The sequence below is a fragment of the Schistocerca cancellata genome, chromosome 4, assembly GCF_023864275.1.
Source record: "Schistocerca cancellata isolate TAMUIC-IGC-003103 chromosome 4, iqSchCanc2.1, whole genome shotgun sequence".
Classification (NCBI taxonomy): Eukaryota; Metazoa; Arthropoda; class Insecta; order Orthoptera; family Acrididae; genus Schistocerca; species Schistocerca cancellata.
In genome coordinates, this window is record NC_064629.1 from 317,203,221 (window position 1) to 317,220,533 (window position 17,313).

At 38.2% G+C, this 17,313-nt stretch overlaps 2 protein-coding genes across 2 annotated transcripts; both read right to left on the bottom strand.

Annotated features, from left to right (window-relative positions):
* Positions 1–1,053: 1,053 nt before the first annotated feature.
* Positions 1,054–1,829, bottom strand: LOC126184185 (piggyBac transposable element-derived protein 3-like). The gene is made up of 2 exons (XM_049926553.1): positions 1,122–1,829; positions 1,054–1,074 (listed from the first exon to the last, which is right to left on the bottom strand). The coding sequence occupies exons 1-2, from the start codon at positions 1,827–1,829 to the stop codon at positions 1,054–1,056; spliced, it is 729 nt and encodes a 242-aa protein (XP_049782510.1).
* A 3,935-nt stretch (positions 1,830–5,764) lies between these two features.
* On the bottom strand, positions 5,765–6,406 carry LOC126184186 (piggyBac transposable element-derived protein 2-like). Its single transcript, XM_049926554.1, has one exon. It carries the CDS (start codon positions 6,404–6,406, stop codon positions 5,765–5,767), a length of 642 nt encoding a protein of 213 aa, XP_049782511.1.
* Positions 6,407–17,313: the final 10,907 nt, after the last annotated feature.

Sequence of the window (17,313 nt, forward strand, 5' to 3'; positions counted from 1 at the left end):
CTGTTGAAATACAATTTCTTGGGGATTCAAAATCTCAGCATTAATGTTATATATTTCATACTAATTTGTTGTGTAATTAGCAAGTTGAGGGTTCAACATTCTGTAGTTTATAAGAAAATCAGAAACACTCTCTTTGACTTTCACGTAATTTTGTGCAGTAGGATACTTGGAAAAGGTTCTCCAGTGTTTCTATGTGAAATGCATATTATGTTGTGTCAGTTATAAGTAATGTAATCATGAGAGAATGGAACAAAGTAAACTGGTACCTTGGTTAGAGAATTTACATCAGACAAATAGGTAAGGTAACCAGAAAATCAAAGGTGTCAGCATATGTGAAGGATAATTAACCCTTTCCAGCCCAACTTTTATTTACTTGTGGGAAAAAATATTTTTTCGCGTATTTCCCTTCATAATGATTGGAATGATATATATTTATAAGAAATTTTGTTATTTTTTTGTTTTTGGAGGGAAATTTGGGATGACTCCATATGGCATCATTGGGCAGGGTTTGTTTCGTTCAGTCAGGTGGTTGGGATGTCACAGTGCTTGGTAATGGAACTTGAATGAAAATTTTAATTACACAATTTGATGCAGTTTATTAAAGAAAAATTAGTACATACAACAATGCAACTTGCATTTCAGGACAATTTTATGTTTTTTACAGCATCATTGTTACTTTACATGAACATTTAAAACAGTTCCTGTCTTTGGTAATGCAAAGAGGTTTATTACATTTGATGCATTTCATTCAAGAATGTGCTGTTGTTTTCTACGTGCTGTGGACAGTGTCCAATGTTGTCATACCTTACATCATCAACTGGTCTGGCAACCAATGGGGCTCGTTTCTTCACAACTGTAGGCGATAGTTTCTTCACAACTGTAGGCGATGGATTGTCATCTGATGGGCGTCCTCATCTTCTTACCAAAATGTCTCCTGCTTTTAGTAGTCCATGAGCTACATCAGACCGAAAAATCAATAGAGACATGTGTTTTGTAATTCTTCTTTGTCTGCAATGTTGGTGGTATAGGAGCCACGCATTCACAACACACATGTCAAGGAGGTGGAATACGATCCTTAAATAAAATCTTTTCACATCAATATTACTCCTATACAAAGCAACCAGCATGTCGTGCAGATCAACTCCTCCCATTGAACGGTTATATTCTTTAATAATGTCTGGCCCTGGAACATAAATATATTTTCGTTCTCCCACTGACCAACGTTGCACTGGTTCTACTGGACTTACTCCTTTGTATGATGATGCAAGAACGACAGACTTGTTATCATACCACTTCAGCGCTATGATGTTCCTTTCTGTTTCAGTTCGATAATTGTGTGATCCTCGTCCCTGCTTTTTCAGCTCACTGTCTGCTTTTAGATTGCAGCCTTTAAGTCTTGTGGGTCTAACAGTTCCAATAGCCAAAATGCCATAGTTTTTCAGGGCAGTAATAAGATTGTAAGATGTGAACCAATTGTCTGTAAACACTTTAAAATTTTTATATTTTGGCAGTCCTTCCACAAGCCTTATCACAATATCACCACTTATACCAAGACCAGTATCATTATGTACAGTTCCTTTCCCTCGGTATATTTCAAAATTGTACACAATTCCACAAGAACCAGCACCGGCAAAGACTTTTATAACCCACTTGTGTGGTTTGCTTTTTACATACTGTTTCAGGGATGAATGGCCTTTGAATGGAATGATTAATTCATCCACTGAATGATATTCCTCAGGTTCAATAATTGAAAAACCTTGTTTGATTTTGTCAACAAATGGTCTCACCTTGAACAGCTTGTCATAATCAGGGTCCTCTCTTTGTTTCATTTAATGTTGTCATTCACATGTAAATAATTTCTTGGCTTATAAAACCTATTTCTAGGCATTGAGTCAGCTATTGGAGAAAATCTTGTAGCCTCTGCCCAGTACATTCTGTAACTAGGTATTTTCACCATACCTGCTAGGATGTTTATACCTATATACTTTTCTATTTCACGAACATTTGTATTTAAAGAAGCACCAGTTTTCTGTGTGCAGTATAGATTAGATTGCTTGACTAAGTTCTGGATAATGTCATCACTACACATTGTTCTGAAATACTACAAAGGTGTCAGTTCATCTTCTGGAGGGTCAGAAAAAACTGCATTACATGATGTGTCCACTTCTTCACTGTCCTTCATTCACCAACAAAGATCCCAGTGTGTATCACACTGAATTTTCTGAGCTGAATGACTTGGTGCAAGGTTTGGCTCAGCAAGTAATCTTGAAGCTAAGGGAACATCATCTTCATCATTGGCTTGAGGGTGCAGTATTTCAACCATATCAAGGTCCAGTCCTTGAAGAAACTGTATATCCAGTGTAGTAGGGTCCTGCTGCTGAGCATTTTCAATCTCTTCCTCCACATCAGACACATCAAGGTCCAAATTAGATAAATCACCTTTGAGAAGCAGCAATATTTCTTCTTCTGTTAATAATTTATGATTGGGAATCATATGGTAAAGAAACCAGGAATTTTTTACTAAAGCAGCAAAAAAAAAAATTTAACATATTAATATTAGTTAGTATAATAAAGCTTCAAAGGAAACTTGAAAATATTAAGAGTTACACATTATGGTAAACTTTAGTTGAAGTTATTGCATGTACTACATTTGGTAACACAACAAACGCCCAATGATGCCAAATGGAATCACACATGTTTGTGACTTCCAAGCAGAAAATTGCCGTAACTAGCATTATTTTCAAGGTGTTTACTAGTTAATTTACACTTTCAACAATAATTTGTTAGTGCAACTTTGATATTAGTTTGCTTCATTTACCTTTATATAATATTTTGAAAGTCCAGCTGGGTGCACTGTACCGTAGACATCATGCAACAATACTTTTGTCAAGGCATTGCAGCCTGGTGCTCTCTGCTTTAGAAAATTCACAGTAGCCAACCTAAGAACAATGAACTTTAGAAAGCCCTGCACACTTTTTTATAATCTTTGAACAAATAGTTTGACCTTGGGAAAAAGTTGAACATGTTGTTGTTGTTGTGGTCTTCAGTCCTGAGACTGGTTTGATGCAGCTCTCCATGCTACTCTATCCTGTGCAAGCTTCTTCATCTCCCAGTACCTACTGCAACCTACATCCTTCTGAATCTGCTTAGGGTATTCATCTCTTGGTCTCCCTCTACGATTTTTACCCTCCACGCTGCCCTCCAATGCTAAATTTGTGATCCCTTGATGCCTCAGAACATGTCCTACCAACCGATCCCTTCTTATAGTCAAGTTGTGCCACAAACTTCTCTTCTCCCCAATCCTATTCAATACCTCCTCATTAGTTATGTGATCTACCCACATGATGATGCCATATGGCATCACTGGCTGGAAAGGGTTAACATCTGAAGTAATGATCTCATTGGGGTAGCAGTAGAGGCAATATGCAGTAAAAACAATCTTGAATACTGGGATATTAATAACAATTGTGGTATAATAGAAATGTTTGTGTTTTGTGCAATCAGTTTATGGAGATAACTATCTATGCATAGAAGTGTGTCATGGTACAGCCTTTTATAACATTAAGGAATCAAAAATTTAAAAATAGTTGCCTGGAGTAATATATATGGAAGGAGTAAGTAGGATTTGTATGTACATCGCCTTTCTGGCTAGAATGCCAAGGAAGTTTTTCAAAGTGATGATTTTGCCTGATTGGTAATGAGAGTTAAGTTTGCCTTATCATAAGGATCTGTTACTGTGGAGTGTTTTTCACGAGAGTCAATTTTGCATTAGATATATGAAGTGTTGAAATCCTGGGAAACATCCGTAAGAAAAGGTGCGAAAAGTGTCATTATAGGTGGAGGAAATGACATTTATAGAAATGAAAGTATCAATGCAAGAAGAGTACTGAGGGAAACTTTAGGGAAAGCTACTCATTCTGAAGTATATGTGCTAAGCATTCCTCAAAGACACGACTTGATGGTCGAGTCCTGTGTAAATAAAGAAATTACCAGAACAAATAGGATATTTAGGAAGATATGTAGCAGCTTCCCAAATGTGACTTTCATAAATGCAACAAGCTCACAAAGAGAGCATTTCACAAGGCATGGTTTACACAGAAACAACCGCGGAAAAACTATTCTGTGCAAAGAAATTTTGGAAAAATTTGACAAACTACAAGGGCAGACACACACACCCATAATACTACCAATGAAGGAAGAGTCAGGAAAGTCTCCAATGTGCCACATAAAAGAAAAAGAAACAACACCATCACCAACAGAAGCAGACCCACAAATCTCACCATGCCTGATAGAGGAAAAAGAAGCAACATCATCAGCAACAGAAGAGGACCCACTACCCCCACCCCCAAAAGAGGAACAGATAATGCAAACAACAGGAAAAGAAGTAAGGTCATCAGAGACTCGACAGGTAAGATATGGGAGGGGAGAAAGAAAAAAGAAACTTATCAGGGATCAGGACTTCCTATATAATTAAGCCGGATACCGGCCAACCTACAAGAGGCTGTCATCGAAGGAAACTCAGGATTTTCACTGGCCCAAGACCAGCAATGCCAAAACATAGCAGACAATCTGAGAAGCACACCAGTACTAGAGTGTCAAAACCAGATGTACCCGGAGACGACAAAACCAGGAGAAAATGAAGGGAGAAAAAACATGAAGATAATGTTATGGAATGTAGAAGGATTGAAAAACGCAGCATGCATAGCTCCAACAGACTTTCTCGAAGGTTATGACGTAGCAATATTCACAGAAACTTTTCTCACAGATCATTGGCAACACCCTAAATTCTATAGCATAAATATGCTGGCAAAGCAAGGAGAAAGGGGGCGACCCCAAGGGGGAATAACAGTCCTACTGAAACTGTGGATAATACCAATTATAGTGACAACAGAACTAAATCACTCCATTCTAATAGAAGTAAAACACATCACAATATTAGCAACCTACTTCCAGCCAAGCGAATCGGCCATAGACATAATCGATGAACTGGGTCAACAAATAAGATGGAGCAAGGAAGACATCCCTTTACTTATCGCAGGGGATTTAAACTGTTGGTTGGATGTACAGAATCACAAAACAAAGTTAGTAATCGAATCACTACAAGAAGAAGGCCTCATCCTGCTAAACAACACAAATGTCCCTACGTACTTCTGCCATAATGGCAAAAGTGCTATTGATATCGCCCTCATAAGAGGAAACATAAAAGGGGACATAAGCCCACTTTGGAATGCAAACCACACACCTATAAGAAAACACATCCCAATGAACATAGTCATACAAAGTGATTGGAAGGCAAGAGAGAACCAAGAGAAGAGACTGCTCTCAATGAGACTGGATTGAAGGAAAGTGGAAGAATACCACGACCAGATAGAACAAATTGAGTCCTTAATCGACAACTCAAAAGTAGAGGAGGCAGCACTTGAACTGGAGAAACTCTTAAAGCAAGCAACTACCCTCAGGAAAGTGAGAAGAGCTAAACCATGGTTCGATCAAGAGTGTTATCAGCAAAGAAAAGAAGTACTCCAAGCTTTACACCGACTAAAAACGGACACAGATAATTACTCACTACTACAAACATATGCTGAGAAAAGAAGATCCTACAAAACACTAACAAGGGAGAAGAGAATAGCACACAGGGTAGAAGAGGGAAGAAGACTAGCTGAAGAAGCCAGGAGAGACCCATTCATTGCAATCCGCCCCCGAAAGCAGGCACAGTCACACTATATAAGCATGGAAGAATGGACGAGGCATTTCAAAGACATTCTCAACAAAGATATTTTCGTTCTCCCACTGACCAACGTTGCACTGGTTCTACTGGACTTACTCCTTTGTATGATGATGCAAGAACGACAGACTTGTTATCATACCACTTCAGCGCTATGATGTTCCTTTCTGTTTCAGTTCGATAATTGTGTGATCCTCGTCCCTGCTTTTTCAGCTCACTGTCTGCTTTTAGATTGCAGCCTTTAAGTCTTGTGGGTCTAACAGTTCCAATAGCCAAAATGCCATAGTTTTTCAGGGCAGTAATAAGATTGTAAGATGTGAACCAATTGTCTGTAAACACTTTAAAATTTTTATATTTTGGCAGTCCTTCCACAAGCCTTATCACAATATCACCACTTATACCAAGACCAGTATCATTGTGTACAGTTCCTTTCCCTCGGTATATTTCAAAATTGTACACAATTCCACAAGAACCAGCACCGGCAAAGACTTTTATAACCCACTTGTGTGGTTTGCTTTTTACATACTGTTTCAGGGATGAATGGCCTTTGAATGGAATGATTAATTCATCCACTGAATGATATTCCTCAGGTTCAATAATTGAAAAACCTTGTTTGATTTTGTCAACAAATGGTCTCACCTTGAACAGCTTGTCATAATCAGGGTCCTCTCTTTGTTTCATTTAATGTTGTCATTCACATGTAAATAATTTCTTGGCTTATAAAACCTATTTCTAGGCATTGAGTCAGCTATTGGAGAAAATCTTGTAGCCTCTGCCCAGTACATTCTGTAACTAGGTATTTTCACCATACCTGCTAGGATGTTTATACCTATATACTTTTCTATTTCACGAACATTTGTATTTAAAGAAGCACCAGTTTTCTGTGTGCAGTATAGATTAGATTGCTTGACTAAGTTCTGGATAATGTCATCACTACACATTGTTCTGAAATACTACAAAGGTGTCAGTTCATCTCCTGGAGGGTCAGAAAAAACTGCATTACATGATGTGTCCACTTCTTCACTGTCCTTCATTCACCAACAAAGATCCCAGTGTGTATCACACTGAATTTTCTGAGCTGAATGACTTGGTGCAAGGTTTGGCTCAGCAAGTAATCTTGAAGCTAAGGGAACATCATCTTCATCATTGGCTTGAGGGTGCAGTATTTCAACCATATCAAGGTCCAGTCCTTGAAGAAACTGTATATCCAGTGTAGTAGGGTCCTGCTGCTGAGCATTTTCAATCTCTTCCTCCACATCAGACACATCAAGGTCCAAATTAGATAAATCACCTTTGAGAAGCAGCAATATTTCTTCTTCTGTTAATAATTTATGATTGGGAATCATATGGTAAAGAAACCAGGAATTTTTTACTAAAGCAGCAAAAAAAAAAATTTAACATATTAATATTAGTTAGTATAATAAAGCTTCAAAGGAAACTTGAAAATATTAAGAGTTACACATTATGGTAAACTTTAGTTGAAGTTATTGCATGTACTACATTTGGTAACACAACAAACGCCCAATGATGCCAAATGGAATCACACATGTTTGTGACTTCCAAGCAGAAAATTGCCGTAACTAGCATTATTTTCAAGGTGTTTACTAGTTAATTTACACTTTCAACAATAATTTGTTAGTGCAACTTTGATATTAGTTTGCTTCATTTACCTTTATATAATATTTTGAAAGTCCAGCTGGGTGCACTGTACCGTAGACATCATGCAACAATACTTTTGTCAAGGCATTGCAGCCTGGTGCTCTCTGCTTTAGAAAATTCACAGTAGCCAACCTAAGAACAATGAACTTTAGAAAGCCCTGCACACTTTTTTATAATCTTTGAACAAATAGTTTGACCTTGGGAAAAAGTTGAACATGTTGTTGTTGTTGTGGTCTTCAGTCCTGAGACTGGTTTGATGCAGCTCTCCATGCTACTCTATCCTGTGCAAGCTTCTTCATCTCCCAGTACCTACTGCAACCTACATCCTTCTGAATCTGCTTAGGGTATTCATCTCTTGGTCTCCCTCTACGATTTTTACCCTCCACGCTGCCCTCCAATGCTAAATTTGTGATCCCTTGATGCCTCAGAACATGTCCTACCAACCGATCCCTTCTTATAGTCAAGTTGTGCCACAAACTTCTCTTCTCCCCAATCCTATTCAATACCTCCTCATTAGTTATGTGATCTACCCACATGATGATGCCATATGGCATCACTGGCTGGAAAGGGTTAACATCTGAAGTAATGATCTCATTGGGGTAGCAGTAGAGGCAATATGCAGTAAAAACAATCTTGAATACTGGGATATTAATAACAATTGTGGTATAATAGAAATGTTTGTGTTTTGTGCAATCAGTTTATGGAGATAACTATCTATGCATAGAAGTGTGTCATGGTACAGCCTTTTCTAACATTAAGGAATCAAAAATTTAAAAATAGTTGCCTGGAGTAATATATATGGAAGGAGTAAGTAGGATTTGTATGTACATCGCCTTTCTGGCTAGAATGCCAAGGAAGTTTTTCAAAGTGATGATTTTGCCTGATTGGTAATGAGAGTTAAGTTTGCCTTATCATAAGGATCTGTTACTGTGGAGCGTTTTTCACGAGAGTCAATTTTGCATTAGATATATGAAGTGTTGAAATCCTGGGAAACATCCGTAAGAAAAGGTGCGAAAAGTGTCATTATAGGTGGAGGAAATGACATTTATAGAAATGAAAGTATCAATGCAAGAAGAGTACTGAGGGAAACTTTAGGGAAAGCTACTCATTCTGAAGTATATGTGCTAAGCATTCCTCAAAGACACGACTTGATGGTCGAGTCCTGTGTAAATAAAGAAATTACCAGAACAAATAGGATATTTAGGAAGATATGTAGCAGCTTCCCAAATGTGACTTTCATAAATGCAACAAGCTCACAAAGAGAGCATTTCACAAGGCATGGTTTACACAGAAACAACCGCGGAAAAACTATTCTGTGCAAAGAAATTTTGGAAAAATTTGACAAACTACAAGGGCAGACACACACACCCATAATACTACCAATGAAGGAAGAGTCAGGAAAGTCTCCAATGTGCCACATAAAAGAAAAAGAAACAACACCATCACCAACAGAAGCAGACCCACAAATCTCACCATGCCTGATAGAGGAAAAAGAAGCAACATCATCAGCAACAGAAGAGGACCCACTACCCCCACCCCCAAAAGAGGAACAGATAATGCAAACAACAGGAAAAGAAGTAAGGTCATCAGAGACTCGACAGGTAAGATATGGGAGGGGAGAAAGAAAAAAGAAACTTATCAGGGATCAGGACTTCCTATATAATTAAGCCGGATACCGGCCAACCTACAAGAGGCTGTCATCGAAGGAAACTCAGGATTTTCACTGGCCCAAGACCAGCAATGCCAAAACGTAGCAGACAATCTGAGAAGCACACCAGTACTAGAGTGTCAAAACCAGATGTACCCGGAGACGACAAAACCAGGAGAAAATGAAGGGAGAAAAAACATGAAGATAATGTTATGGAATGTAGAAGGATTGAAAAACGCAGCATGCATAGCTCCAACAGACTTTCTCGAAGGTTATGACGTAGCAATATTCACAGAAACTTTTCTCACAGATCATTGGCAACACCCTAAATTCTATAGCATAAATATGCTGGCAAAGCAAGGAGAAAGGGGGCGACCCCAAGGGGGAATAACAGTCCTACTGAAACTGTGGATAATACCAATTATAGTGACAACAGAACTAAATCACTCCATTCTAATAGAAGTAAAACACATCACAATATTAGCAACCTACTTCCAGCCAAGCGAATCGGCCATAGACATAATCGATGAACTGGGTCAACAAATAAGATGGAGCAAGGAAGACATCCCTTTACTTATCGCAGGGGATTTAAACTGTTGGTTGGATGTACAGAATCACAAAACAAAGTTAGTAATCGAATCACTACAAGAAGAAGGCCTCATCCTGCTAAACAACACAAATGTCCCTACGTACTTCTGCCATAATGGCAAAAGTGCTATTGATATCGCCCTCATAAGAGGAAACATAAAAGGGGACATAAGCCCACTTTGGAATGCAAACCACACACCTATAAGAAAACACATCCCAATGAACATAGTCATACAAAGTGATTGGAAGGCAAGAGAGAACCAAGAGAAGAGACTGCTCTCAATGAGACTGGATTGAAGGAAAGTGGAAGAATACCACGACCAGATAGAACAAATTGAGTCCTTAATCGACAACTCAAAAGTAGAGGAGGCAGCACTTGAACTGGAGAAACTCTTAAAGCAAGCAACTACCCTCAGGAAAGTGAGAAGAGCTAAACCATGGTTCGATCAAGAGTGTTATCAGCAAAGAAAAGAAGTACTCCAAGCTTTACACCGACTAAAAATGGACACAGATAATTACTCACTACTACAAACATATGCTGAGAAAAGAAGATCCTACAAAACACTAACAAGGGAGAAGAGAATAGCACACAGGGTAGAAGAGGGAAGAAGACTAGCTGAAGAAGCCAGGAGAGACCCATTCATTGCAATCCGCCCCCGAAAGCAGGCACAGTCACACTATATAAGCATGGAAGAATGGACGAGGCATTTCAAAGACATTCTCAACAAAGATGGTAGAGAAGGAGCACAGGTAGCAAGTCAAGAGCTCACACTGCAAGAGATGGCAGCCTGGTCCCCACTCACTCCGAATGAGGTCTGAAACATCATTGAATCAACAAAAAGGAAGAAAGCAGCGGGACCAGAAATGCTTTACAATGAATACCTTAAAGACACAGCCCATCTGCTAGCACCAACCTGGACAAAACTTTATAACAAATGCATTGAAAAAGCAAAAATCCCAGGCCAGTGGAGAAAATCAATAGTAAGGGTAATGTACAAAGGGAAGGGCGACCCAAAGGACACAAATAAATACAGAGGAATAGCCTTGGAAAACAGCCCTTTTAAGGTATTCACAAAACTAATCACAGGAAGAATAAGACACACTTTGGAAGACCACCTCCCAGAATCTCAATTCGGGTTCAGGGAAAAAAGATCCACCATCACAGCGGTGGAGCTGCTTTTAAAAAACATATGGGAAACCATCAATAAGAAGCAAAAATATTATGCTGTATTCATAGACTTCACAAAGGCCTTCGACCTCCTCGACCAATCATTAGTAAAAAGGATGCTTGACGAAACACTGGGAAGAGACAGCGTCTGGACGAGGATTATAAACTCCATAAATGAATGCAATGAGATAAGGATCTCGGACAACCTTGACCTGTCTGAACCAATAAGGCAAACAAACAGAGTACTCCAAGGAGACCCACTAAGCCCGCTCCTGTTCATTCTGGCAGCAAAGGACATTATGGAAATCACTCATGACGAAGACGTCAAAGCATATGCCTATGCGGACGACATCGTGATAGGCTCAAAAAACTTAAAGAAACTACAGGAGGCTATGGAAGATGTGGAAAAATGGTGCAGAAAACACAAGTTTGTAATCAACACCGACAAAGTGGAAATAATGGTTTTCAGACCAGGCGGGCAAATCCCAAAAACGACAAGAATTGCACTACGAGGAAAGCAAATATCTACCACAAAAGATTACAAATATCTAGGGATAACACTCCAGCCATCCGCAAAGTGCTTCACTAAACACACAACAGAGAAAGCGACACAGGCCATCAGAGCGATAAACGAAATAAGTTCCATCATAACACTAAATGTAGACACAGCTATGGCACTCTTCAAAGCAAAAATAATACTGATACTGGCTTATGGGATAGAAATCATATGGATACACCTAAATGAAAAGAACTTAGAAATATTGGAAAGAGTAAAAGGAACCTATATCAAAAGAGGATTAGGGGTAGCAAAAACCACAAGATCAAGATTAGTCTACCCTCTCGCCCGAGAATCTTTCCTCATCGAGGATCTAAGGACAATGTTCTTACTTCCCAACACATCAGCATCGGAGAACCTACTAAGATCACTACTCAAGAGAAGAGAGGAAGTACCAACGGAATTCTATGGATCAGGGGCCATGATCGACCGCACTTGGACAACAGCAAATTTTGAGATGAGACATGTACTTACAAGACTCGCAGTACACGGATTCCACCATGAAATTTGTGCAAATACAACATACCACGAACCGTCAAATCTTTGCAAGTGTACACTATGTGGACGGTCTTGTGAGAGATACCATATAGAAACATGCAACAAGAGGACCAGATCAATTAGAGACTATGCAATAAATGGTTCAAATGATAATCTGTTATAATACCTGCACTGAATGTAATGTGATAAGAATTATGCAGACACTCAGTACATCCTTGTAATTCACTCTCAAATGATTGTAATCTAATGTATAACTATAATGGCTATTTTGCTGCAATAAATCGTTTATTAGATATGCAGATCAAGTGTCTATTTATTAGAAAATGAAACAATAATGGAATAATTAATTAATGAATAATGTTAGGGTCTTAACTGTTAGGGAGCCTGTCTCTGCAGTAGGGATACTGTTTGAGAAAGTACTCCACTAGTCAACAAGGTAAGAAATGTAAGTCAAATAGTAGAGCTGACAGAGATGATTGGGTAATGAAATAGATAACTGTATGCAAACAAATGTGGTGTACCTGTAGTGATTATATATTTTTGAACCACACAACATTGGGTACTAGGTATATTATGCAATTCATGACACTGCAGCTGGGATTAAGAGCTTAACAGAAAGAGCAATATTTTAGTGAGGTATAAGTAATATAATGCTGCGTCATTGAATCTATACGTTATCTGAAAACTTCTGTTTGTGTTCTGAGGAGTTATGAACTTAGTCACTGATAACTGTGGTACTAAACTGATGTGAATATTTGGACAGGTCAACTATTTGGTAACATTTTGTGATGATTTAATTTTCTGTTTGAATGAGAGCAGTGTTCAGAATTGAATAGAGAAGTGGGGCAGTGATTTGGTACAACTTCCATCCCCTTAATATTGATTTGAACAGTAATTAAGTTATGTGATGGTGACTCTATCCAAATCTTTCAAGTTTAACCAGTTTCAGACAGAGTTTCGACTTAGAATAAGGTTTTGTACTGTAATGTGCACTTGATTTTAAAATTTTACTAGTCCACACCTTTCATACTATAGCCAATTTTAGTGATGATTATTGTAATGTTATGAGAACTATGTAATGTATATATTTATGATGACTATAATTCACCATTAGTGTTAAACATATTTTTTGGACTTATGTCAGAAGAAGAAGTAAGTGCACTAAAGAAGGAAATTTTGTCTAATTTTTTCATGGACTGTGGTGGAAGAGAACCACCCCCAAGTAAACTAATCGCAGTGCATTTCCTCACTAACTGCCACTTGGACCTGTAGAAGGAATGGAAAACTTGATGAGAAAGTGTGTAAGGGCTCATGGCAAAAGGGAAAGTGTCTGTGAACATTACTAAACATTGAGCAAGTGAAATTTTTTCTCTGAACATGAACTGCAATGTGCAGTGTAATTTAACTTCTTTGTACCCATGAGGATCAATTTCTTGTTAAGTAAGACAGGATTTGTGTAAAATGTATCTTTAAATGTAATCTTCGCTTTGCCAAAAAGGATGTCATTTATGATGAAGATGAATAAATTTTGCTAAAAGTGGAACTCCTAGATATTTTGTGATACTGTACAACAATACACTGTATATAATTATTTTGTATGTTGAGTTTCACATGGCCAGTTAGTATAAGTATAAATAAAAAAAAAATACATATGTCCTGAAGTTTTTAATAAGATTTACTATGTAATATTTTTTGTGCGTAGATTTTAAACCCAGTTTCTGGCGTCACTTGTGGTCATTGGATTGTCCTGTTAGCTATTCACAATATCTGTCTGTTCAATCCAATGAAGGGGTGATGTGATGAAGCAAGGTGGGATAATTTTAATTCCCCTCTTGTTTTGCCACCTGCCTCCTTAAATTAATTTTTTTGTTTCATTAATTACAGTTACCATACAAGATTATAATCTGAATTTTGATAAATGAGAAAGATTGACCCTTAGTTTTAAAGAATATAACACCAGATCTAATTTTGTGTTTTGTTTTAGGAATGTAATGGATTTTCTAATTTTTTTCAACTATTCCTACTTAGTATCTTTTGTTATAGGATGAAATCAGTAATTTTTTCGTAACTTAAATTCTATTGATGACATATCAACAAATACAAATTCTGTAATAATTATAAACAGTTGGAAGATGAAATACTAGTAGTCTTAAAGTATCTATTTAGCTCTGTTCGAAAACATTTTAGCAAAGCTAGCTCTTAATTAATTCCATAGTAGTTAGCAGTTTTGTCAAAAGTATTGTTTACATACAATTTGTTAATTTCATGATTTAAACAAATAATTCAGCCTAACTCTTGTAGTAGAAGAAATTGTTAAAAAGAACCAATTTTTCAATGTAATCAGTTAATGAAATGAGTTAAGTTTTAATTGTAATTTCTGTAAATTAAACTTCAAATAATGTGTAGCTTCAGGGCCTGTTATTGTGATGATATATAAGGGCCAAATTTTCGGTCATGAGACAGTGAGTCAGCAGCAGAGTTTCAGAAAAGAAACATGTGTTGATTAGAAGTACAACAATGCTTCAACTTAACTGTGGAATAAGTGTTAAACAATTAATCAGTGTGTAAAAATAATGACATTGTCTGCTCCATAATTACATGATTATTCTTCAAGAATTGTGAACTTTGTGGTTAGGTTTTACTGCTCATAGATCTTGACCAGGAAACTATTATAGCAGTGTGTGTAGTATTTCCTGCAAACTAATAATGAGGCTTATTGAAAGTTATACTATAATGCACTACCATATAATGATGTATTATTAGGGGGATGTGAAAAGTGAAATTGAAGTACTGTTAAACACAACTGTCAGCTACATTATTTATGGAGTCAGTGTCGGAATCCACAACCCACTTTTCAGCCAGTATAGCAATGCAGTATGTTGACACTGAGGACAACAAATGAACAACCGAAATAAATGGAACTGCTACAACTCCTACCAGGGGATAGCTCAGCCAGAAAAGCACTAGTTCACAAAAGGCAAAGGTTCCAGCTTTGAGTCCCAGTCCACCACAATATTAGCCTGCCAGGAGTTTCAGATCAGCAAACACTCTGTTGCAGAGTAAAAATTCATTCTGGTAATATCACAGGTTCTTGTACAGGGTATGTGGGAATGACACTACCAAGGGAACAGAGGTGGGAGGGGAACATCGCTAACCTGACACAAGGGGTAAATATGAAATGAACTTAAAGCCAGGATATGAATGTTTGTGTCAGAAGGCATGCTCATATACCCTACTGGTTAGAGTGACCAAAGTGAGGAATCTGGGTTTGAGTAGTGGACTGCCACAAATTTTCAGTCATCACAGCACATTCACTAAAGAACATTTTATTAATGACTCAGTCTTACTATACAGCCCAATTTTTGATGTCTATCTTTCTGTCAGTAAAAACATCAGGCACTGAACAGAAAACCTGATTCCTTTACAGCAACTACAATAATATTTGCAAAATAAGATTCACTAGAGATATATTTTAAATCTCATCAGTTGTTGCAAGAAGGACATGAATGATCCAAAGGCTATCTTTCCTCACATACTCAGACTATGTTTGTAAATACTATAATATGATGCAGAGGATTGACCACTTCAGACTGACCAACACGTACTGTAGATGTCTTGAATGCTGAAGACGGGCTCCAGTGGAACATGAAGTCAGTGAATGTGCATTTAGAAGGAAATAAAAAAGAAGAAAAGAATCTAAGCCCTTCATAAATACAAGACAAGTGGCATTTGGTTAGTAATCTACGCGTTACAGGAAACAGTTCTTTTTCTCATACCACTTGTTCCCCAAGAGGATTAATTGCTGCTTTGAACATACCAACATTTCTCCAGTACTGTTTTTTTTTCTCTCTCAGATGAGAATCCTTGTAACTTGTTTTGTCTCAGGGGGATAATGCTCATCACAGCTATGTTGTCAGTAAAGCCACATAAGTACCCCTTGAGTCATTCCAAATGGAGAACAGCTCAGGTGTTGTTCTTTTCATATGGGCCTGCAGCATGATTTAGGTCAGTGACAGATATATTAAATATTTTCCTGTTTCCTGCTGCAGAATGATATTTTTGGCTCATCATTTATAAAAAGGACAAGTCTTGTTCCATAAGTTTTCCATTTTCAACTCATTCGGCAACGTGGCTAAGCCATGTCTCCGCAATATCCTTTATTTCAGGAGTGCTAGTTCTGCAAGATTTGCAGGAGAGCTTTTGTAAAGTTTGGAAGGTAGGAGATGAGGTACTGGCAGAAGTAAAAGCTGTGAGGATGGGGCATTAGTCTACATCTACATCTACATCCATACTCCACAAGCCACCTGACGGTGTGTGGCGGAGGGTACCCTGAGTACCTCTATCGGTTCTCCCTTCTATTCCAGTCTCGTATTGTTCGTGGAAAGAAGAATTGTGGGTATGCTTCTGTGTGGGCTCTAATCTCTCTGATTTTATCCTCATGGTCTCTTCGCGAGATATACATAGGAGGGAGCAATATACTGCTTGACTCCCCGGTGAAGGTATGTTCTCGAAACTTTAACAAAAGCCCGTACCGAGCTACTGAGCATCTCTCCTGCAGAGTCTTCCATTGGAGTTTATCTATCATCTCTGTAACGCTTTTGCGATTACTAAATGATCCTGTAATGAAGCGCGCTGCTCTCCGTTGGATCTTCTCTATCTCTTCTATCAACCCTATCTGCTACGGATTCCACACTGCTGAGCAGTATTCAAGCAGTGGGTGAACACGCGTACAGTAACCTACTTCCTTTGTTTTCAGATTGCATTTTCTTAGGATTCTTCCAATGAATCTCAGTCTGGCATCTGCTTTACCAACGATCAACTTTATATGATCATTCCATTTTAAATCACTCCTAATGCGTACTCCCAGATAATTTATGGAATTAACTGCTTCCAGTTGCTGACCTGCTATTTTGTAGCTAAATGATAAGGGAACTATCTTTCTATGTATTCGCAACACATTACACTTGTCTACATTGAGATTCAATTGCCATTCCCTGCACCATGCATCAATTCGCTGCAGATCTTCCTGCATTTCAGCACAATTTTCCATTGTTACAACCTCTCGATACACCACAGCATCATCTGCAAAAAGCCTCAGTGAACTCCCGATGCCATCCACAAGGTCATTTACGTATATTGTGAATAGCAACGGTCCTATGACACTCCCCTGCGGCACACCTGAAATCACTCTTACTTCGGAAGACTTCTCTCCATTGAGAATGACATGATGCATTCTCTTACCTAGGAACTCTTGAATCCAATCACACAATTGGTCTGATAGTCCATATGCTCTTACTTTGTTCATTAAACGACTGTGGGGAACTGTATCGAACACCTCGCGGAAGTCAAGAAACACGGCATCTATCTGGGAACCCGTGTCTATGGCTTTCTGAGTCTTGTGGACGAATAGCGCGAGCTGGGTTTCACATGACCGTCTTTTTCGAAACCCATTCTGATTCCTAGAGAGTAGA

Excerpts from the sequence above, each read along its gene's own strand:
- LOC126184185 (XM_049926553.1), bottom strand. The coding sequence starts at position 1,829 with ATGAAACAAAGAGAGGACCCTGATTATGACAAGCTGTTCAAGGTGAGA. Across the intron at positions 1,075-1,121 it reads TTGATCTGCACGACATGCTG|GATCGTATTCCACCTCCTTG; the intron begins GTTGCTTTGTAT and ends ATTTTATTTAAG.
- LOC126184186 (XM_049926554.1), bottom strand. The coding sequence starts at position 6,406 with ATGAAACAAAGAGAGGACCCTGATTATGACAAGCTGTTCAAGGTGAGA.